This window comes from Carcharhinus amblyrhynchos, chromosome 1 (genome assembly GCF_965287045.1).
Source record: "Carcharhinus amblyrhynchos chromosome 1, sCarAmb.v2.hapA, whole genome shotgun sequence".
Classification (NCBI taxonomy): Eukaryota; Metazoa; Chordata; class Chondrichthyes; order Carcharhiniformes; family Carcharhinidae; genus Carcharhinus; species Carcharhinus amblyrhynchos.
The window spans coordinates 176791983-176816585 of record NC_137324.1 but is presented as its reverse complement, the minus strand read 5'-3'; the positions used below and the strand labels follow the sequence as shown (position 1 = coordinate 176816585).

The window sequence follows — 24603 nt, the reverse complement described above, 5'->3', positions numbered from 1 at the left end:
TTAGAGGGTCATTGCTTTTTAATTGGTCGGCGCAACATCGTGGGCCGAAGGGCCTGTTCTGCGCTGTAATGTTCTATGTTCTATGCTCTTATGACAGATATCAGGTAGAAAATAAAGTTGAGAAACAAAAGGAATACAGAAGGTTGAGAGGGCAGGTTAAATAGCACATTGGAAAAGCAAAGAGGGATCATGAGAAAAGACTGGCAGCCAACAGAAAGGGGAATCCCAAAGTCTTTTATAGACACACAAATAGTAAAAGTTTGAAGTAAACTTTAAAAGTAAAGTTTATTTATTAGTCACAAGTAAGGCTTACATTAACACTGCAATGAAGTTACTGTGAAATTCCCCAAGCTGCCACACCTGTTTGGGTCAATCCACTTAACCAGCACATCTTTCAGACTGTGGGAGGAAATCGGAGCACCCGGAGGAAACCCATGCAGACATGGGGAGAACGTGCAGACTCCACACAGTCAGCGGCCCAACCTGGGAATCGAACCGGGTTCCTGGCACTGTGAGACAGCGGTGCTAACCACTGTGCCGCCCACGTGAGTGGTAAAATGAAGAATAGGGCCAATTAGGGAGCTAAAAGGGAATTTACATCAGGAAGCCGGGGGCATGGCTGAGGTATTAAATCCACGTTTGCATCTGTCTTTACCAAGGGGATAGATGATGCCCAGGACATGGTGACAGAGGGGGCGAAATCTGTCACTGGAAACGGTTCAAAATTGATAAGGAGGAGGTGTTGAATAGACTGTTGGTACTTAAAGTTATGATGTGGAGATGCCGGCGTTGGACTGGGGTAAACACAGTAAGAAGTCTGACAACACCAGGTTTAAGTCCAACTGATTTATTTGGTAGTTGACAGGGAACCAGGACCAGGTAAGATGCATCCAAGGGTATTGAAGGAAGTGAGCATGGTAATTACAGGGGCGCTGGCCACAATCTTCCAAACATATTTAGACCCAGGGGAGGTGCACAGGACTGAAGAATTGCAATCATTACACCGTTGTTCAATAAAGCTTGTAAGGATAAGCCCCAGCAATTACAGAGCAGTCTGTTTAACATCGTCCTGTCGGGAAATCCTCCCGGAACAATTGTTCGGTATGGAATTAATTGTCACGTGGAAAAATGCTCTTTGATTAGGAAGAACCAGCATGGATTTCTAAAGGGGAAATCCTGTTTAACTAAATTGCTGGAGTTTTTTGAGGAGGTAACAGAAAGAATCAATGAGAATAATGTGATGCATTTGGATTTTCAAAAGGTACAGTGCCACACAACAAACTCGTGAAAAAAGTTACAGCTCATGGAATCAAAGGGACACTAGCAATGTGGATGCAAAATTGACTTAATTGGAAACAGAGAGTCAGTGGATATTTTTCAGACTAGGGGAAGGTTTGTAGTGGAGTTCCCCAGGAGGTGGTGTTAGGATCCTTGCTTTTCATGATCTATATTAATGATCTAGGATAGATTCTGATGTGCTGGGAATAATTTCAAAGTTTGCAAATAATACAAAACTTGGAAGTATTGCCAACTGTGAGGATGACATTGTTGAACTTCAAAAGGATGTAGACAATAGGTGGCGTGGGCAGACAGGTGGCAGAGAATGGAATGTAGAGGAGTACGAGATGATGCATTTTGGTAGGAAAAACATTGACAGACAATATAAAACAAATGGTACAATTCTTAAGTGGGTGCAGGAGCAGAGAATGGGTGTATTTATGCATAGATCATTGAACTGGCAGGACAGATGGGGAGAGCAGTTAATAAAGCAGATAGTATTCTGAGCTTTATTAATAGAGGCATAGAGTACAAGAGCAAGGAGTTTATGCTGAACTTATACAAGACACTAGTTAGACCTCAGCTGGAATATTGTGTTCAGTTCTGGGTGCTACACTATCGGGAGGATATGAACACTTTGGAGAGAATGCAGAAGGGATTTACAAGAATGGTTCCAGGGATGAGAAACTTCAGTTATGAGATAGATTGGAGAGGTTGAGACTGTTCTCCTTGGAGAGATGGTGGTGGTAAAGAGGAGATGCTCAAAGTCACGAGGGGAGCTGGATAGAATAGACAGGGAGAAACTGCTCCAGTTCTCTCCCAGTTAATTATTCCAAATAGCAACAACTCATTGCAGAAAAAAAACTTCAGTTTTTGTTACTGACCTTTCTGTCAGTAGAAACTGTTTTCACTAAAGTAGAAAAGAAAAGTTATTTATTCTTCACAATAAGGTTTACATTAACACAGCAATGAAGTTACTGTGAAGTTCCCCAAGTTGCCACAGTCGGGTCAATGCACCCAAACCAGCATGTCTTTCAGACTGTGGGAGGAAACCGGAGCACCTGGAGGAAACCTACGCAGACACGGGGAGAATGTGCAGACTCCACGCAGACAGTGACCCAAGCCGGGAATGGAACCTGGGTCCCTGCTGCTGTGAAGAAGCAGCGCAAACCACTATGCCACCCTTTACCCTTTCAAAACCTGTGATTTTGAGCTCCTCGATTGAATCTCCCCTTAACCTTCTCTGCTCCGAGAAGAACAAGGCCCTTTCTTCCAGTCTCTCCATGTAACTGAAGACCCCCTCGCTCCTTGGTACCATTTGTGTGAAATGGGTATTGATTTTTTCGAAGCATAGTGAGAACTTGGTGACTATCAAATTTCAACTGAAATATTAAATTATTCATTCCGCAAAAGAAGAATGTGAAGCAACATTAAATGTTTATGGAATACAACCTTGGCCTGACCTTAAGTTTAAGCCATCATACTACTCTTAATAATTCATACAGAAAATGACACCAAAAGTGACTGCGAGGTTATAGATGTGATAATTTCCTATGCTGGACTACAATGGCTAGGTAGATTTGCGAATCCATTGCCCGTATATTTACCATCAGCCTCTCCTTTCAGAGCCCAACGCTGGAGTTAGTTTCTCTTGCACTTTCAATTTTGCTCATCATGCAAGTACATAATTACGTTCAAGTTAGCAGACTGCCTTCAGAGAGGCGACTTCAGAGCTATACTAGAAGTCAGCTTTATTGTCGACGTCCCTTTCCCCCCGGAACGGCGAAGGGCCCTGAAATATTTTCACTCTAGCCACCTGCGGGGAAATAATGAGGGGGAAACAGCCCATTAACAGGGGAATCAAAGCACGAGGGTACTTTAACTCAGTATTCCGCTCTGCACTTACGTGCGAAATCATTTTAAAATAAGTTCCAAAGAACCTTCCCCATCCATTTGGCTGTCAGGCTGAGCTAAGATCAGTAATTCTTCCACAAATTAATATTGCAGCTTGCGCCAGAGTTGGGAGGCAGGACCTAGATGAATTTGCTCCAATTAAATCATATTTTATCAGCTAAATGAGTAATTATGGTCCAGGGTGACCTTGGCATGGCACTTTGAGGCAAGGAAGAATTTGGTGATTTAAGATTATGAGGCCAACATTAATTATTTCATGCGATGTTTGTTTTCCTAACAGGCATTTAACTCAGTGATAAATGGGGAATTCTTACCTGAGTGTCAAAAAGGTCTCTGAAGCAGAGGCCAATCTGCATTATTTATAATTCAATGCCTTTCAGTTTCCAGTGCACTAATCAATACTCTAAGTTGCAGACAGTGGGTCCTGAAGATATATTTCTTATTAATATTGTGTTATCTAAGGAGCAAGCTTACAAATATGCCTCTGTTTGAAATTAGATCCAATAATGATTCTTGAAAGAATGGTGGGCATAAATAAATGATCCTCGAATCAAGAAGCCAAAAAAAAAAATTCTTTGACTTCTGGAATCCACTAGAGATTTGTTAAGACTCTCGCTGTGTGTTTTCAATGAGTTATCTATTTGGAGATGCAAAAGTCACCCTGGTTTTGTAGTCTCATCATAGAATTCTGCAGTGCAGAAGGAGACCCTTTGGTCCTGCACTGACCACAATCCCAGCCAGCCCCTATTCCCACTACCCCACGTATTTACCCTGCTAATCTCCCTGACACTAAGGGGCAATTTGTCACGACCGATCCATCCAGCCTGCGCACCTTTGGAATGTGGGAGGAAACCCTCGCAGACGCGGGGAGAATGTGCAAACTCCACACAGTCACCTGAGACCAGAATTGAACCCTGGTGCTGCGTGGCACCAGTGCTAACCACTCTACCACCTTGCCAGCAGGGGTTTCTGTGCCCTCAATGGCAAGCAGTTCCACAAAATATGTTTGGGTAGATCAAAAGAGGAAGAGACCTTTGAGTCTCCCAAGCTTAATCTGCAACCATTCGAAGAAACGATGGCTGATTTGTGGCTATCAGAGTGAATAAAATAATCTTTCTCAGCCTTTGATTATAATTACAACCCCCCATTTATGGAATCATTTTCATAAATATTTTCCGTGCCCCTGTCAAGGTTCCAAATATTCTTCCTGTCAGATGTCCAGGATAGTGCAGAATATTGCAACACCAACTACTTGAGTCAAAAGCAGAAAACTCAGCATCTAAAATGCATTTATTAGTCACAAGTAAGCCTACATTGACACTGCAATGAAGTTACTGTGAAAGTTCCCCCAGTCGCCACAGTCCAGCGCCTGTTCGGGTACACTGAGGGAGAATTTAGCGTGGCCAATGCACCCTAACCAGCACGTCTTTTGGACTGTGGGAGGAAGCCAGAGCAAACCACATAGACATGGGGAGAATGTGTAAACTCCACACAGACAGCATCCCAAGCCAGGAATTGAACCCAGGTCCCTGGTGCTGTGGAAAGATAAAATAGAGTTATTGCTTTGAGTCCGTGTGACTCTATTTCGGACTTCTTCAACTGTTAGGATGTCAGCACTACTCTCTTGCTTGTCTATTTAAGGTTTCTTCATATAAAACCAAGAATTTCATTGAGGGTTATAAGAACAGGATTAGAGGCCATTAAGACTCTTGCACCTGACCTGTTATTCAATTAAATCCCAGCTGATCTCTTGTACAATCTCATTTGTCTCAGTAACACCCTCATTTGGCCAAAAGCTCAATGCTGATTTTATTTTCCAGAACCAACAGTATTTTGGGGAAGAAATTACCAGATTTTCATTCCACTTTGTGTGAAGAACTTCTTCCTAACATCAAACTTGAGTGACCTGCTTCTAATTTTAAGGTTGTGCCCCTTTCTCCGGGATCCCTGACCAGAGGGACAATTTCTCTCTCTCCCCTCCTACACATCCTATGTCTTTAAGAGGGTGTTGATGACCAGGGACTTCCATTGGATTGGTCCGTGATGATCCTTGGCAAAGTACTCCAGCTTAGCCTTCTGCAATATGGCTGACCTGGAATTCTCCCACTTGTGCCTCCTGTGTAATCAGGTGTATTGGGTTGATTTATGGGCGGAGTATCGACATTATGAACACACATTCTATAGACATCAACTCCTGAATTGGGACTGGAACCCAGAGCTTCTGGCCCAGATGCAGGGCCATTGCCTACTGCACCACATGCCTCCCTCTCTCTGTGTCTATGCCATCAGGTCAGTTAGTTGTCCTAAACGTCCTCAGTGGGCCACCCTTTAACGTATTATAATTTAGGGAGTACAAGTCTGATCCATGTGCAATCTGTCTTCATAATTTAACATTCATAGCTCAGCAGCATTCTGCCACCTCCTTAAACTTGAGCTCTGCATCCCATATTCTAATTCATGCTGTCCATCCCATTTGCCCATTAACCCTGTGCTCGCTGGACGTAAATTGGCATTCAATCTGGGAACATCTTAATACTCCCAGCCTTGTTCCCAAATCCCTGTATATTCCCACCCCAACCTATTCCTGTAGCCTTCCACAGCCCCATAACACAACCAAATATCTTCCTAAGCCCCAAATTTATTTATTTATTTACTCACTTCTTTTTCTTTCATTCTTTCTCTCTTTCTGTTCTTTCTCTCTTTCTGTTCTTTCTCTCTTTCTGTCTTTCTCTCTTTCTGTCTTTCTCTCTTTCTGTCTTTCTCTCCACCTTTTTCTCTCCACCTTTTTCTCTCCACCTTTTTCTCTCCACCTTTTTCTCTCCACCTTTTTCTCTCCACCTTTTTCTCTCCACCTTTTTCTCTCCACCTTTTTCTCTCCACCTTTTTCTCTCCACCTTTTTCTCTCTCTCCCTTTTTCTCTCTCCCTTTCCCTTCCTCTCTTCCTTCCTCACTCCCTTTCCCTTTCTCTCTTCCTTTCTCCCTCCCCATTTACCTAGCCATTTGGCCAATGCTTGTCATATCCTTACAGGACCTGGTGTAACATTGTGCTGCGGGAAAAGCCATTTTTTAAAAAAAGTTATGATCTTTACAAAATAAAACTTTCCTGTAAATAATGAATTTGTTATAAATAGATGGGGTGAAGGAAAGTTGTTAACTCAATGGGATGGTGGGGCATGTTGGTCACATGTTGAAACTCCAGGAGTAAGTACATTTATTGGCATTTCAGTATTAGATTGGTTAACCCATTGGGAAATGGTGATGGCAATTGGTGAAAGACTTTTCAAAATGCTTAATCTATCATTAGCATTGATGAGAGTTAACTTGGCATAGGAAAACTAAGTTAAAATGTTGAAATATTTTTGTTTCAGAATGAACCATACCCGACTCGACAATATAAAGGGATCCATTTTGGTAACCGGACATCGAAACGTACCGAGCTTAAAATTCCTGAAGGCCCTGGACCAGGGACATACGATCTCCTGAAGTCAGTAGAATTTTACTCACACAATTATCAAATGTTGTTTGTCATGTTGGTGGCTCACACTTTGCAGGATATTTATGGCAATCATCAGTTCTTCTGAAAATTGCTGTTTATTTATTTATTCATTAGTGTCACAAGTAGGCTTACATTAACTCCGCAATGAAGTTGCTGTGAAAATCCCCTAGTCGCCACACTCCGATGCCTGTTCGGGTACACTGAGGGAGAATTTAGCATGGTCAATGCACCCTAACTAGCACGTCCTTCAGACTGTGGGAGGAAACCCACGCAGAGAACATGCAGACTCCGCACAGTAAGTAGTCTCACAACACCAGGTTAAGTTCAACAGGTTTATTTGGTAGCACGAGCTTTCGGAGCACCGCTCCTTCATCAGGTGAGTGATGATGAAGAGACAGTGCCCTGAAAGCTCGTACCACCGAATAAACCTGTTGGACTTTAACCTGGTGTTGTGAGATTTCTTACTGTGCCTACCCCAGTCCAACGCTGGCAACTCCACATCAAGACTCCACACAGACAGTGACCCAAGCCAGGAATCGAACCCAGGTCCCTGGTGCTGTGAGGCAGCAATGTTGACCACTGCGCCCCCGTGCTGCCCCAAATTGCAGTGGAATTCTAGCCCAGTTAAATTGATTGCAACACACTACAGGTCCCCCTGCACTTAAAACATCCTAGGTTAAAAGGGACAGTTCCCTCCTCTGACCAGAAAGCCCTGCTGTGGTATTCATAATCCATTTGGGCTGATGTCAAAGTTGCTGGTTACAACATCGTTTCTTTGTTCCAGCAGCTAAAATATACTCCGTCATTCTGGGCAGAACCAGCTGTGCTTGCTCAGTGGTTTACACCTCATTAACGTGCAGTGTGCAGGAATAAGGATTAGTAAATAACTCCTCATTAATGTTCCTCGTAACTACTTTAGCCTCCTAAACCTCTCTGCGAGATTTGGGGTTGCAGTTTGCATTTGGCACTGATGCTGAGTTTAAATAATTAAATGGTGCATCTTTTGTCATGCACGACATTCTCGTAGTGTACTCGAACACTCTGATACCATTGCCTATCACACAGTTATGCCCATTATAAGTAATGGGCACAGTATATAAACTCCATTTCTAAAGCCCCCTTCCCCCCCAATACCTGTGGGAATACTTTTAATTTCAAATAAAACACAAAACTCTGGGGAAAAAAAAATAAATCAGCAGGCTTGGCGCCGTCTGTGGAGGGAGAAACAGAGTTAACATTTAAAGTTTATTTATTAGTGTCACAAGTAGGCCTACATTAATACGACAATGAAGTTATCATGAAAATTCCCTAGTCGTCACACTCCGGCACCTGGTTGGGCTCACTGAGGGAGAACTTAGCGTGGCCAATGTACTTAAACAGCACATCTTTCAGACTGTGGGAGGAAACCAGAGCGCCTGGAGGAATCCCACACAGACATGGGGAGAATGTGCAGACTCCACACAGACAGTGACCCAAGTTGGGAATCGCACCCAGGTGCCTGGCACTGTGAGGTAGCAGTATTGACCACTGTGCCACCATGCTGCTGTTTCTTGTCTAATAAGATTCTGCTTCACAGTTGTCTCTTAGTCTCTTTGTCAGCTGCTGCTGAGTAGGCAGCACCCAAGCCTGTACATCAAAAGGTTGTGGATTTAAACCAAACCAAACCAAATCTTATCTAGGCTGACTCTGAAACCAAAAGAGAAAATGCTGGAAAATCTCAGCAGGTCTGACAGTATCCGTAAGGAGAGAAAAGAGCAGACATTTTGAGTCCAGGTGATCCTTTGTCAAAAGTAAAAGACATAGAATGTTGGAGATATTTGTAGGCTGATGCTGCCCGTGTCAGTACTGAGGAATGCTACACTGTCAAAGGCACTGTCTCTCAAATGTTAAACTGAGGTCTCTCAGTTGGAGAACCAAGATCTCACGGAGTGAAATAGCCTCAAACCATGAACATCGAGTGTGTGGCCAGTGATACAAAAATCCACCCCCTATCCCCTAACAAAATAAATCATCATTTAGAGTCATAGGGCGGGATTTTATATTCCCGCTCATCCCAAAACCATAAATTCCCGCTGGAGGTCAACGGACCTTTCCATGCTCCACCCCTTGCCTGCTCCAATTCCCAGAGTGAGTGGGGTGGTAAACTTCCGGCCATAGAGTCATACGGCATGGAAAAGGCCCTTCGGCCCATCGAGTCTACACCAACAATAATTACAACTAAAGTCACACTCATCCCATTTTCCTGCATTTATTCCAAATCCTTGAAGTTACAATGTTTCAAGTGCTGATGAACGTTATAAGGTTTGCTGCCTCATCCACCTTCCCAGAGTCCTCTAAAAGTACTTATTTTTACTAAAATCCCCTCTGAGTCTCCTGTCCCTTATTATAAAAGACCTCCAATGAGACTGCTTAGAGTCAGTGGACTAGTCGATGTTTAAAAACTCTATGACCACCCTGAACGAGTACGCCACTACACTAACTGACTTCATTAGTAAGTGTGTAGGAGACTGTGTGCCAAAGAAGCAAATCCGTGTGTTCCCCAACCAGTAACCATGGATGAACAGAGATATCCACTGCTTGCTGAAGTCCAGGTTTGGGGCATTCAAGTCAGGTGATCCTGTCCTATACAAGAAAACCAGATTCGATCTAAGGAGATCCATCAAAGATGCCAAAAGACAATACCGGACCAAGCTAGAGTCCCAGGCTAGCCACACCAATCCCTACCAATTATGGCAAGGTCTGCAAGACATAACAGGCTACAAGATAAAGGCTGGTAAAATCGCCAGTTCCAATGCACCCCTCTCTGATGAGCTCAATGCATTCTATGCTCGTTTTGAGCAAGAGGCCAGTGAGAGCACGCCGTCTACCCTGGAAGCCCCGGATGAACCTGTATCCGAGGTCACCTTGGATTAAGTTGATCTTTGTCTACACCCTAGCTGTGACTGTGACACTACATTCTGCACTCTCTCCTTTCCTTCTCTATGAATGGTATGCTTAGTCTGTAGAGCGCTCAGGAAGCAATATTTTTCACTCTATGTTAATACATGTGACAGCAATAAATCAAGTCAAATCAAATAAAACTATGCCTCCTTGTGATGGGCGCCTCAACCAAATTAGCGCAGAACTTGAGTATTGCTGAAAAAAAGAGACAAACTGTCAAAGTTTTTCCTCTTGCACTCATCAGCTCAGCCTGCAAGAGATAATCAGCAGCCATGGGGAAATGAACAATTTCTACTGCATGGGAAGAGAGTCTGGATTGGGTGGCAAATGGGTTCTGATTGGTGGTGGTGTTGTCAGGAAAAGCTTTAATAACATGTCTCCTTTCTCAACAACAGTGAAGTGAATCTAATAACTGTAGGAGCTTTTCAGAGACCTGTGTATTACACTGGTTTTCATGTGAGAGACTTCTCTTTATAAATTATGGGTCAGCAAATACAAATAAATCATGGAGACAGTAATTCTGGTTGAAGATATACTTTATTGTCACCCAGGCCTGGTCCACACATGGGAGAATGATTTGGGGCAGCTGAAATCATTCTAAGTTGCATTGTTATCAGTAGTAGTATTATACATTTTTCAAAAATCATTTGCCCACCTTTTTTCCTCATCCTAACTGGAGTGAGCCAATCATTTTACCATTAATCATTTATCTTGGCCAATAACATTCTACTCTATGATAGCATGAGAATTCATTGGTCTGTAGAATCTGAACGTTCTTGCCCACCATTTCCTCATAACCCCAATTACGTAGATCCATAGAGTTCAAAAGTTCCTTTCTCACTGTCTCCTTGCGATCCCTTATCAGAAAAAAATGAATTCTTCTATTCCTTCTACTGTCTGGAAAGCTTGTACTTTCTAAAGCCCACACTGATGAGAGAGTTCTAAGTAGGTGTATTGTTTTCAAGGAATGTAATTTTTCTCACTCGGCTATATCTCATCAGGCTTAGAGCAGTGTTTAATTGGCCATGATGTATGCTTTAATACAGAATATAATACTTTTTCAAAAGTAGATGTTTGAATTCTCTAACAGTGGTTATACATGTTTCTATGCAAACAGTACCTTTGTAACTCCAGGTACATTGTACTTTTACTATATTGTATTCACTCTAAATTAGCCTATTCTGACCTATTAGTTTTTTTTTCATTCCCAGGTTATCCTAAACCCCTCTAACAGTAACTTTTAATTGAGGCCAGGATTTTCCAGCCTGTCCTGCCAGTGGGATCCTCCCGTGCCACTAAACTTAACAGTTGCAGCGGGGCTGGAAAATCATGGCTTAAATTTTAACTGTTGAAAATGATGTAAGTATTTAATTCAAAACTGCACAGGCTGCAGTGAGAAAACCACTGTGCCAGGGGTTCAGCAGGTTTTGAGCACCATCTGATAGTGTTCCAGACAATTATTGACAAGTTTGTGATGATCTTAATAGTAACATTCCTGTCCCTGCACAATCCCATTGGAATTAAATGGAAGCCAACAAGTAAGTTGAACAGGTAATTGTGGATAGTGGAATTCCTATAAAAATGTTTACTGCAGGACATTAACTTATATACAAATACACAAAGTGCCATAGGTATGACACAGGTTAATAAGGGCATCGAGAAAAGGAGTCAAAGCACTGATGAAGGGTCACCCAGACTTGAAACATTGGCTCTATTTTCTCTCCACAGATGCTCAGTGCTGTTGGGGGGTCACAGTGACACAGTGGTTAACACTGCTGCCTCACAGTGCCAGGGACCCAGGTTCGATTCTGGCTAGGGTCATTGTTTGCACATTCTCCCCATGGCTGCGTGGGTTTCCTCCCACAGTCCAGAGATGCGCAGGTTAGGTGAATTGTCCGTGCTAAGTTCTCCCTCAGTGTACCTGAGCAGGTGCTGGAGAGTGGCAACTAGGGGATTTTCACAGTAATTTCATTGTAGTGTGATTGTAAGCCTTCTTGTGACACTAATAAATAAATGTAACTTTTTGAGAATTTCCAGCATTTTCTGTCTTTGCTTCCGATTCCAGCATCTGCAGTATTTTGTCTTTTTTCAGTCCCAGGTTATCCTAAACCCCTCTAACAGTAACATTTAATTGAGGCCAGGATTTTCCAGCCCGACCTGTGCCACTAAACTCAACAGATGCAGTGGGGCTGGAAAATCACGGCTTAAGTTTTAACTGTTGAAAACGACATAAGTAGTTAATTCAAAACTGAACAGGCCACAGTGAGAAAACCACTGTGCCAGCGGTTCAGCAGGTTTTGAGCATCAAAGCCCTGGGGTCGATTTTTGGATGAATAATGTAGAGAAACAAAAATACACTGGAAATACTCAGCAGATCAGGCAGCATCTGTAGAGAGAGAAACCGAGTTTACATTTCAGATCGATCATCTTTCATTGGAACACACACATATAACCCAGGTTTCCTGTCCACAGTTGCTGCACAATCTGCTGAACGCTTCCAGGAATATCTATTTTTATTTAATATTTCCAGCATTTGCTGTATTTTACTTTGTGGCAGAGAAGTTACGTTAACCTTTTACAGAGCCATGGCTGGACCACACTCACATAACTTCAAACAATTCTGCTTTCCAATTTATTTACACAAAAGCCATGGAGATGGCAGAGAAGTTCCAAACAAAAAGGAGGTGGAAGTTTGATACGGTTACACTTTTTCAGGAAAGGTTATGAATAGACTCTTTTCTCTACAAATGTCTGAGAGGTGAACTGATGGAAGCCTTCAAAATTATGATTGGATTTGTTAGAGTAGGCATAGAGAAGGTGTAACAACTTGTTGGGGAGACCAGAACTAGGGCTCATAAATATAAGATAGGAAGATGTGATTGAACTAGAGAAGGTGGAGAGGAGATTCACCAGGATGCTTCCTGGGCTGGATTGTTTCAGTTATGAAGGGAAATGGGATAGATAGGGATTGTTTTCCTTGGAGCAGAGAAGGCTGAGGGGGGACTTCACTGACGTGTACAGTCTATTAAGGACATAGATAGGATGGAACTTTTCCCTTCAGTAGGGAGGCCAATAACCAGGGGGCATAGATTTAAAGTAAGGGGCAGGAGGTTTATAGGGAATTTGAGGAAAATCTTTTTTGCCCAGAGGGTGTTGGGTATCTGGAACTCGCTGCCTGAAAGGGTGGTAAAAGTGGGAACCCTCACGACATTTAAGAGGCATTTAGATGAGCATTTGAAACATCATAGCCTACAAGGCTACGGACTCAGTGTTGGAAAGTGAGATTAGAATGGATAGGTCCTCCTTGGCCAGTGTGGACACAATGGGCTGAAGGGCCTCTTCTTGTGTTGTAAACTTTATGGCCAGAATCTTACCACAGTTCACGCTGGAGGGATTTTCCAGTCCTGCCGCAGTGAATAGAGATTTCTCTGACCTTGCTGCAGTGGGAGCATAGCGTGAACAGCTGGTAAGACTGTCTCGAAGATAATAATTAATAAAACCCACTTGGGAATTCAGGAGAAAGATGGAGAGTGGTGACAATATGGAACTCATTACCACAGGGAGTAAGTCTATTTATTAGTCACAAGTAAGGCTTACATTAACACTGCAGTGGAGTTACTGTGAAAATCTCCCAGTCGCCACACTCCGGCGCCTATTTGGGTACACTGAGGGAGAAATTAGCACAGCCAATGCACCTAACCAGCGCGTCTTTCAAACTCTGGGAGGAAACTGGAGCACCAGGAGGAAACCCATGCAGACATGGGGAGAACGTGCGTACTCTGTGCGGGGGCGGGGTGAGGCATGTGTGAATTGTAATTATGGACCAGTAAGGCTAAATAACCTGTTTCTGTGTTGCATCGTCTGTTTAATTTTACGTGATGTAGGTATCAACATAACATATTCTAAACCATTCGCTAAATAAAGGCCTATTTTGTGCATTAGGGACCACACTGTTTATTGTGAAAACCTGAACATGAAGAATAGAGAGCAGAAGTACGAATCCTACGTTCCCCGATATCTAGATGCAGTTGTACAAAAGGAGGAAAAGCAGGTGAGGGGGGGGGGGGGGGGGGGCGGCGATTGGTGAGGCTGGGACTGATTCCTTCATTTTATTCACATTCTCCAGCTTCTGTTACACTTTTAGCTCCTCAGCAGAATAGCTCGAATCAGTTACATGATTCTATTTGTCACACAGTAACCAATGGCAATTTGTTCTATCACCCTGCCCATTTATTTCACAAATGTCAGACATGTCACAAGTTCCAAGAGCCTCTTTTGTCAAGTTGTAGCAGCCAGCCAGTCTCCTTGTGACGTGTAATAATAGCAATAAATCTGGGTGCGGATGCAGTGGGGCCACTGAGATCCTGTTGAGTTGGGGAATAATGTCAATCTCAGAGCAAGGCATTGTGTCAGCCAACCCAAGCTTGGGAGAAGTTTGAAGCCATTGTGAAACTCTCCACCTGGGTGTGAAGAGGAAGACCCGTCTTTACACTCCGATATTAACCTCCCCTTGGCCTCAAGGAAGAGTAAAATTCATGTGGGGTGTGAAACCAACATTATATCCAGTTACGTTTGTTTTCTGATGGGAGTGTTGGCTCAAAGTTGTAACCCTATCTGATTAGATATAGCTCTGGCTAAAGAGATCAATGGTCAGAATATTGAATACAGGAGTTGGGAAGTCTTGTTGAAGTTGTACAAGACATTGGTGAGGCCACACTTGGAATCTTGTATACAGTTCTGGTCACCTTATTATAGAAAGGATATTATTAAACTAGAAAGAGTGCAGAAAAGATTTGCTAGGATGCTAATCGGGCTTGATGGTTTGAGTTGTAAGGAGAGGCTGGATAGACTAGGACTTTTTTCCAGGAGGCTGAGGGGTGATCTTATAGAGGTCTATAAAGTAATGAGGGGCATAGTTAAGAAAGATAGTCAACATCTTTTCCCAAAGATAGGGGAGTCTAAAATGAGAGGGCATAGGTTTAAAGTGAGAGGGGAGAGATACAAAGTCAGAGGGGCAAATTTTTCACTCAGAAGATGTGAGTGTCTGGAGCAAGCTGCCAGAGGTAGTCATAGAGGGGAGTACAATTTTGTCTATTAAAAAGCATTTAGACAGTTACATGGGTAAGATGGGTATAGAGAGATGTGGGCCAAACATGGGCAACTGGGACTAGCTTAATGGTAAAAATTGGGCATTATGGACAAGTTGGGCCAAAGGGCCTGTTTCTATGCTGTAAAGCTCTATGACTCTAAGGGACATGGCGGGAAGGAGGAAATCAGGACATTGAATTCAATGATTAACCAAGATCACAATGAATGACAGAACAAGCTCAAAGGGCTGAATGGCCTACTCTGCTTCTAGCTTTTATGATTCTATATTTCTACCTTCTTCAACCTCAGCATCGAGTCCCCTCAGGTTAGTACCACACAACGCCGATAGAACATAAAAGAGTCTTCACCAGGGACCTGGTGAAACCTGAACATCACAAACCTCTATTGCATTGGGAAGAGAAGTACCTCATTTAGATGTGTGCTCTCTCTTAGTAAGAAAATGAATTAGCTGCAGGGGAGCTTGTATTTTGTAAGCTTCATTAACACTATTGCACAGAAGGAGAACATTGACCCCACTGTTTGTGAGCTGGTGATAGCTCCCAAACTGCAGCAACTTGTACTCATGAAGAACTGAGCAAAGTCTAAACATCATTTGCGGCAAAATATCTTTACAGTTAGCGGGATGGGAATTCTAGCTATCTGTGTGAGTTTCCTCCGCGTGCTCCATCTGGTTTCCTCCCACAGTCCGAAAGACGTGCTGGTTAGGTGCATTGGCCGTGCTAAATACTCCTCAGTGTACCCAAAACGGGCACTGGACTGTGGTGACTAGGGGATTTTTCACAGTAAATACATTGCCATGTTAATGTAAGCCTAGTTGTGACATGAATCCTAGCTAGTTAATTAGTGGGTGGCACGATGGCACAGTAGTTATCACTGCTATCTCACAGCGCCAGAGGCCCGTGTTCGATTCCTGACTTGGGTCGCTGTCTGTGTGGAATTTGCACATTCTCCCTGCGTCTGAATGGGTTTCCTCTGGGTGCTCCAGTTTCCTCCCACATTCCAAAGATGTGCAGGTTAAGTGGATTGACCATGCTGAATTGCCTCTTAGTATCAGGGGGCTCTTCATACATGGGGTTATGGGGATAGGCTGTGGATGGGATTGTGGCCAGTGTAGACTGGATGGGCCAAATGGCCTCCTTATGCACTGTATGGATTCTACAAGTCTATAGCTCTGTGATTTGATCCTGGGCTGTGAGGTGAACGGGCAACAGAGAGACTTATATTTCTGTAGCGGACGTCCCAGGACATTTGACAGCCAATGAAGTGCTTTTGACCAGTAGTAACCGCTCTAATGTATAGGAAAAGCAGTAGCTAATTTGCAAAGAGCAAGATGATGATGAACAGATACTCTTGTTTCCTGATGGTATTAACTGAGGGTGTATTCTGGTCAAAGCCCACAGATGCTTGGGTTTCCCGTCCCACCATCGAAGAGTGGGGACACATCCCCACCAATCACAGCAGGCCCACAGCCATTTGACACTTAATTAGCTGGAGACAGACTATCCAAACCTTGCTTTGGAGGGAGTCCCGCCTCAGAGAGCTGTGTAGCCCCAGCAACAGCAGGGCCAGAGTTGGGACTACAAAGGGTCCACAGACTCAACTCTTCTGGCATTGATTTACCATAGCTCCTGCCACCACCCTTTAATGGTTTTTAGTGTTGCTGCCATGCTTAGTGACCACGCTGTCTTGGCTTACCTCACTCCCATGAGGCTTTGCTTCCATTGTTTTAAAGTTTACTTATTAGTGTCACGAGCAGGCTTACATTAACACTGCAATGAAGTTACTGTGAAAACCCTATAGTCGCCACACTCTGTGTCAGCTCTGACTTTGGGACTAAGTTTAGGGGCAGCACAGTGGTTAGCACTGCTGCCTCACAGCATCAGGGGCCCTGGTTCAATTTCAGCCTCTGTCTGTGTGGAGTTTGCACATTCTCCCCGTGTCTGTGTGGGTTTCTTTCGGGTGCTCCAGTTTCCTCCCACACTCCAAAGGTGTGCAGATTACATGGACTGGCCATGATAAATGCACAGGGTTATGGAGATAGAGCAGGGGAGGGCAGAGGGCAGCGGGGGTGGGTGGGCCTAGGTGAGGCAGTGCAGTGATTGCTCTTTTTAAATCTTGTCTTATTTGTGGTGGACTCCTTTCCTGCCTTGCAGCTACTGCTTTGGTTTTAGCGCTACTGCTGACTGCAGGTTCCTGCCTTAACAGGTGAAAGGCACCATGTTGCGTGCTCTGTGACTCTGGTACATCATTTTCCATCACTCATTTAGAATTTATACTCACTGCAGGATTCTTGGCCTTTGACCTGCTCTTATAGCCCACAGTATTTATATGGCTGGTCCAGTTCAGCTTCTGGTCAATGGTGATCTCCAGGATGTTAATGGGGGGAGGGGGATGCCATTGAATAAAGAACAAAGAAAATTAATGCACAGGAACAGGCCCTTCAGCCCTCCAAGCCTGACTGAACTAAAACTCTCTACCCTTCCAGGGACCACATCCCTTCATTCCCATCCTATTCATGTATTTGTCCAAAAGCTTCTTAAAATCTGCTATCGTTTCTGTTTCCACTACGTCCCCTGGCAGTGAGTTCCAGGCACCCACCGCCCTCGTACATCTCCTTTAAACCTTGCCCCTCATACCTTAAATCTGTGCCCCTTAGTAATTGACTCTTCCACCCTGGGAAGAAGCTTCTGACTATCCATTCTGTCCGTGCCTCTCATAATAGTGTAGAGTTCTATCTGGTCGCCCTTCAACCTCCATCATTCCAGTGAGAACAAACCAAGTTTCTCCAACCTCTCCTCATAGCTAATGCCCTCCATACCAGGGCAACATTCTGGTAAATCTTTTCTGCACCCTCTCCAAAGCCTCCATATCTTTCTGGTGGTGTGGCAACCAGAATTGAACACTATATTCCAAGTGTGGCCTAACTAATGTTCTATTAAGCTGCAACATGACTTGCCAATTTTTAAATTCAGTGCCCTGGCTGATAAAGGCAAGCATGCCATATGCCTTCTTGACTATCTTCTCCACCTACATTGCTACTTTCAGTGACTTGTATACCTATACACCCAGATCCCTTTGCCAATCAATACTCTAAGGGTTCTGCCATTTACTGTACATTTTCTATATGTATTAGACTTTCCAAAATGCATTACCTCACATTTGTCTGGATTAAACTCCATCTGCCATTTTTCCGCCCAAGTCTCCAACTGATCTATATCCTGCTGTATCCTCTGATGGTCCTCATTGCTATCTGCAAATCCACCAACCTTTGTGTCGTCTGAAAACTTACTAATCAAACTGGTTACATTTTCCTCCAAATCATTTATATATATTACAAACAGCAGAGGTTCCAGGACTGATTTCTGAGGAATGCCACTTGTCACAGCCCTCCATTCAGAAACACACCCCTCCACTGCTAACTTCTGTTTTCTATGACTGAGCCAGTTCTGTATCCATCTTGTCAGCTCACCTCTGATCCAATGTGACTTCATCTTCTGCACCAGTCTGCCATGAGGGACCTTGTCAAAGGCCTCATTGAAGTCCATGTAGAGAACATCCACTGCCCTATCCCCATCAATCATCTTTGTCACTTCCTTGAAAAGCTTGTTCAAGTTAGTGAGACACGACCCCCTCTTCACAAAATCATGTTGTCTCTCGCTAATACATCCAGTGTTTCCAAGTGGGAGTAAATCTTGTCTTGGAGAATCCTCTCCAATAATTTCCCTACCACTGATATAAGGCTTACTGGCCTGTAATTACCTGGATTATTCTTGCTATCCTTCTTAAACAGAGGAACTACATTGGCTATTCTCCAATCCTCTGGGACCTCCCCTGGAGCCAGTGGGCTTACAAGATTTCTCTCAAGGCCGGAGCAATTTCCTCCCTTGCCTCTCTCAGTATTCTGGGGTTTCTTCCAATCAGGCCCTGGGACTCGTCTACCTTAATGTTTTTCAAGAACACCAATATCTCCTCCTTTTTGATCTCAATGTGATTCAAACTATTTACACACCTTTTCCCGGATTCATCACCAACCAAGGCCTTCTCTTTGGTGAATACTGACGCAAAGTACTCATTTAATATCTTGCCCATTTCCTCGGCATTTAAAAACATTGTCTTCCCTTCCCCTGTTCGGCTCTTTTGCCAATTTCCTCAAATCTGCATCCACCTCCTGCCACTGAGATCATTTGCTTCTGCCGAACCCTTCGAGTTTGAACACCTCCATTAAGTCTCCCTGTGACCTTCCTGGCTCCAAGAACGACTCGAGTCTGCCCACCACAGCATCACCGTAGCAAATATCTTTTGCACCCTCTCCAAATCCTTGACATAGGATTGATTGGCATTGTGTGAAAATGTTGTTCTCTTTGTCAAAAGGGTTAACATTATAGCCAGACGGCGGTGTGAGACGATAGAATTCATACTGCACAACACGGGAGTGAGAAAGAGAAGACAAAGTACTCCATGTATTATGTGTATCTTGCTGACTATCTTTTGACGAACTTTAATCAATCTGGCACAGGGTTGTAATCTTTGGCAGCATGAAATAGCTGTGTGTTTTCCAGTATAATTAAAGTAAGTCAACCATAATATGGTAATATTTCAATAGGTGGCAGTTTCAGTTTAAGATCTCTGCAGTATTAAACCATGACAATTGGATAAAAGAACGATTGTGATTTCCTTTTGTGTTTCGCTCCTATTAAATTGTTGAAAACAATTTACATGCAGCTGTTTAAGGAGATGGGATCTGAATGCTGAATCGCATTGGTATCTGGAATCAACTATAGTTTCATGGTCATCAATAGAATTCCAATTACTCCATCTGGACCCTGGACTTTCTCTCTTCCACCTTCTTCCACCAGGAAAAAGATACAAAAGTCTTGAGGTCACATACCAGCTGACTCAAGAACAGCTTCTTCCCTGCTGCTGTCAGACTTTTGAATGGACCTACCTTGCATTAAGTTGATCTTTCTCTACACCCTAGCTATGACTGTAACACTACATTCTGCAATCTCTCCTTTCCTTCTCAATGAATGGTATGTTTTGTCTGTATAATGTACAAGAAACAATACTTTTCACTGTATACTAATACAAGGCAAATCAGATTCGCCTTGGTGAGATCTGAACCCAGGTCCTCAGAGCATTAACCTGGGTCTCTGGATTACTAGTCCAGTTATACCCGCCATTGATGATTATTTAAATTATGGAAATGTTTAAACTATCTGGAAGTACACAGGAAGTGCATATTTTGACCTAAAGCTGAACTAGACCCACCATATAAATATTGTGACTACCACAGCAGGTCAGAGGCTGAAATTCTGTAGCAAGTAACTCACCTCCTGACACCCCAGAGCTTGTCCACTACCTACAAGGCACAAGTCAGGAGTGTGAAGGAACACTCCCCACTTGCCTGGGTGAGTGCAGCTCCAACAACGCTCAAGAAGCTCATCATGTCCAGGACAAAGCAGCCCCACTTTACTGGCACCCCATTCACCATCTTAAACATTCACTCCCTCCACCACCAAAACACACTCATAGTAAAGTGTAGCATCTACAAAATGCACTACAGCAACTCATCCAGGTTTCTTGACAGCACCTTCCAGACTCACAACTTCTCCAATCTAGAAGGAAGAGGGCAGCAGAAACATGACAGACTCAGCAGCAAGTTCCCCTCCAAACCACTCAGCATCCTGACTTGGAAATAGATCTCCATTCCTTCACTGTCACTGGGCCAAAATTCTGCAACTCCCTCACTAACAGCACTGTGGATGTGCTGTTTAAGAAGATGGCTTCCACCAGCTTCTGAAGAGCAATTAGGGGTGGACAATTAATGCTGGCTAAGCCAGTGATGCCCACATTCCCTGAACAAATAAAAAATATATATTTATTCCAGTGCATATTTAACCAACTCTATTAAAATAAGATGCCAGAACAACATTTAAAGGTCTTTGTTCATTGCAAATGAAATATTATCATGTTATAGTAGATTATAGAGTCCTACAGAATAATAGAATCCTACAGTGCAGAAGGAGGCCATTTGGCCCATTGAGCCTGCACTGACTACAATCCCACCCAGGCCCTATCCCCATAGCCCCATGCATGTACCCTCGCTAAACCCCCTGACACTAAGTGGCAATTTAGCATGGCCAATCCACTATCCCTTTGGACTGTGGGAGGAAACCGGAGCACCCGGAGGAAACCCATGCAGACACAGGGAGAATGTGTCAACTCCTCACAGACAGTGACCCAAGCCGGGAATCAAACCCAAGTCTCTGGCATTATGAGGGAGCAGTGCTAACCACTCAGCCACCATGCCACCTTCAATCAGTTCTTGACTTTCAGTCAATACTTTTATATTTTTAAAACACAAAAGGCTACAAAACTATAGCCAGCTGAAGATCATCTGACATCATCTTGTGGATAAAAGGACCTTCCGAGACTGATATTGACTGAATTCCTTTTCTTTTTATTTATGGAATGTGGGCTTCGCTGGCCTGACTGGCATTTATTGTCAATCACTGAGGGCATTTAAGAGTCAACCATGTTGCTGTAGGTCTGGAGTCACATGTAGGCCAGACCAGATAAGAATGGCAGATTTCCTTCTTTAAAGGGACATTAATGAACCAACGATTGACAATGGTTTCATGGTCATCACTGGACTTTTAATTCCAGGTTTTTATTGAATTCAAATTACACGATCTGCCATGGTGGGATTTGAACCCAGGGCCCCAGAGCTTCACCCTGGATCCTTGAATTACTAGTCCTGTGACAATATCACCGCGCCACTGCCTCCTGAAACTAATTCAACGGGGTCATTTCTGATTGAATGGGTCAGTCCGACACTCAGGTCCAAATTTTCCCCCCTTCCCACTGGCGGGATCTTCTAGTCCTGCTGATGTCAATGGTGGGGGAGGGCAGGGCGGTGGGTGTAGAATTTCCCCCCCCATTTGAACCAAGCTACCTTAAACTCTCAATGTCACCAAACAGGACATGCAATTGATCTAGCCACCTGCCTTATTTGGAAAAGGGCTTTGGACTTGTATCTGGTAAGCCAACCATATTCTTTACCTGCTTTCAAAACCGCCAAAGCTGTTCTGGACAGGATTCCGCTATCAGCCGTCGAACTAACTGCATGGTCATCCAAGCTGCCAAGATAATAAATAGTAATACCTTGAAAGTGGGGGAAGAACTTCCTCCAACCTGTTCCAACTGCAAGTTCACCTGATAACCAACCTCCTGTATAGTCACTCACCCGGTGAAGGGGCAGCACTCCGAAAGCTCGTGATTCCAAATAAACCTGTTGGACTTTAACCTGGTGTTGTGAGACTTCTTACTGTGCCCACCCCAGTCCAACGCCAGCATCTCCACATCCTGGATATTCAACCACAAGAAGCTTTGCAGATTACTGAAAATCCTCTGGTTTATAAGAACTTTACTTCAGCCAAAATATTAACTCATCGAAGAAATTACAGACCAACAAAAGAGATTGGAACAATCAGAAAATGTAATTGGATTATTTTTCCCTCGCCTGTATCAGATCTTTGTGTGAGTAATTGTGTGGATGAGATATGTATGTGAGAGGTTGCATTTTTAAATCTCTGGGATAAATATATGACAATAAATAACCTCCCTTATTTTTTTAAATTCATAAAAACTTGCTGCTGGAGTTACTTAAATTTTGACATTTTGATATGAATTTTGAGGGTTAGAAAACACACATCCCTCACATCCAAAACAGCCTCAGCATGGGCAGTAGAAAACAAGTAAGTTTTGCCAGTGACAATACAATCACATTACTAATACAAACACCTTGATTTGATGTGATTTATTATTGTCACATGTATTAATATGCAGTGAAAAGTATTGTTTCTTGTGCATTATCAGACAAAGCATACCGTTCATAGAGAAGAAAAGGAGAGCGTGCAGAATGTAGTGTTGCAGTCATAGCTATAGAGTGTAGAGAAAGATCAACTTAATGCAAGATAAGTCCATTCAAAAGTCTGACAGCAGCAGGGAAGAAGCTGTTCTTGAGTCGGTTGGTACGTAACCTCAGACTTTTATATCTTTTTCCTGATGGAAGAAGGTGGAAGTGAGAATGTCTGGGGTGCGTGGGGTCCTTAATTTTGCTGGCTGCTTTTCCAAGGCAGCGGGAAGTGTAGACAGAATCAGTGGATGGGAGGCTGGTTTGCTGGGGATTGGGCTACATTCACGACCTTTTCTAGTTCCTTGTGGTCTTGGGCAGAGCAGGAGCCATACCAAGCTGAGATACAATCAGAAAGAATGCTTTCTATGGTGCACCCACATCTAAAAATTTGAGTGGTGTATTATTTTAATATAATGAGTGTTTATGAAGAATGTGAATAATGTGACAGATCTACAGATCCCCATCCAGATTGTTTGTTTTTGAATGAGTTAACTGATTATCTGTGTGCTGCAATGGGCAAATTTAAAACCTCAATTCAATTTGAAGAACTTATGCATTACACCTCGCATTACTGGGAAGACAGGAGAAATGAAATACTAACTTTTCTTTTCCAGTTGAGCTCAGATACAAAAGCAATCCAAAGGTTTTGATTACACTTTGTCGCTTTGATTTTTTGAAACGTACCATGTTAACTGCTTTATTGCTATAGCGGATTAAATGTAATACATTATTTATTGGGGCCTGTTCTGAAACTCTTTCAAATGCATCCCCTTCATTTACAAACCCAATTGCAATGTTATGGATATGCCAATCTAATTGCAGATAAAATGACAAACATTTGTTTTTGAGTGTTCCTGCTTTGCTTCAATCCCCTGCTGTTGTAATGACGCCAAGTACAGATTTGGGATTACAACATTAATTATTAAAGTGGCAAAAAATGTCCTACCGAATTAATTTAATACCCTTCACAGAAAAACTTGCATATATTACTGTCTTAAAAAATAATAATTTCCAGTAAATTGTTTAGCTATGGTCTTGGCTGCCTTAGACTTTTCAAAATGAAAATTTTTTTTTCACTTATTCCTCAGTTGAGTTTTGTTTCACATGAAATGATAGGTTAAAATGGCAAGGTGTTACACGTATAGTTGGGCGTGTGTCCCTTTAAGAGAACACGTCAACTGACCCATGCAACAAACTCCACCCTTGGGTGGAGCTTGCTAGGGTCAGTCTTGGACTGATTGTGCCGTTGAATAAACTGTTCTTGTCTGATTTACACCCATCTACTCCGTGGTCTCTTTATGGTCCAAAGTTGGACCTCAAACATAGTCCAAACAAGCATCCCAAATCAGAATTCCAGGCCTCAGCCATTTTGTTTTCCAAAGTTTCTTTCCAATCTAGGGGTTTGTGAGCACTGACAAAAGAACACTGTCCTGCATCTAAACCAATCTGGAAGAAGATAGCTTAAAACTGTACTGCTTTTGTAATATGGAAGGACGTAAATAGGGGCGGCATGGTGGCACAGTGGTTAGCACTGCTGCCTCACAGTGCAAGGTTTAATTCCTGGCTTGGGACATTGCCTCTGTGGAGTCTGCATGTTCTCCACGTGTCTGCGTGGGTTTCCTCCAGGTGCTCTGGTTTCCCCACACTGTCCAAAAATATGTGGATTACGTGGATTGGCCATATAAATTGTCCCTCAGTGTCAGGTGGACTAGCTAGGTTTGTGGGGACAGGGCCTAGGTGGGATGCTGGTCAGTGCAGACTTGATGGGCATAATGGCCTCCTTCTGCACTGTAGGATTCTATGATTCTATGAACTTGACACAAAATTGGGACTTATGATTAATATTTCATTCATGCAAGATGATTTGATTTGATTTATTATTGTCACATGTATTAACATACAGTGAAAAGTATTATTTCTTGCTAGCTAGTCAGACAAAGCATACCAT

At 43.2% G+C, this 24603-nt stretch overlaps 1 protein-coding gene across 1 annotated transcript in view; it reads left to right on the top strand.

Moving 5' to 3' along the window:
• The window catches only part of stpg2 (sperm-tail PG-rich repeat containing 2), a 327666-nt gene that overhangs the window by 36478 nt on the left and 266585 nt on the right, over window positions 1-24603 (top strand). Inside the window, exons 5-6 of the mRNA XM_080200232.1 lie at window positions 6561-6676; window positions 13571-13679. Coding sequence (XP_080056358.1) covers window positions 6561-6676; window positions 13571-13679 — 225 coding nt within the window. The remainder of the gene's footprint in view (window positions 1-6560; window positions 6677-13570; window positions 13680-24603) is intronic.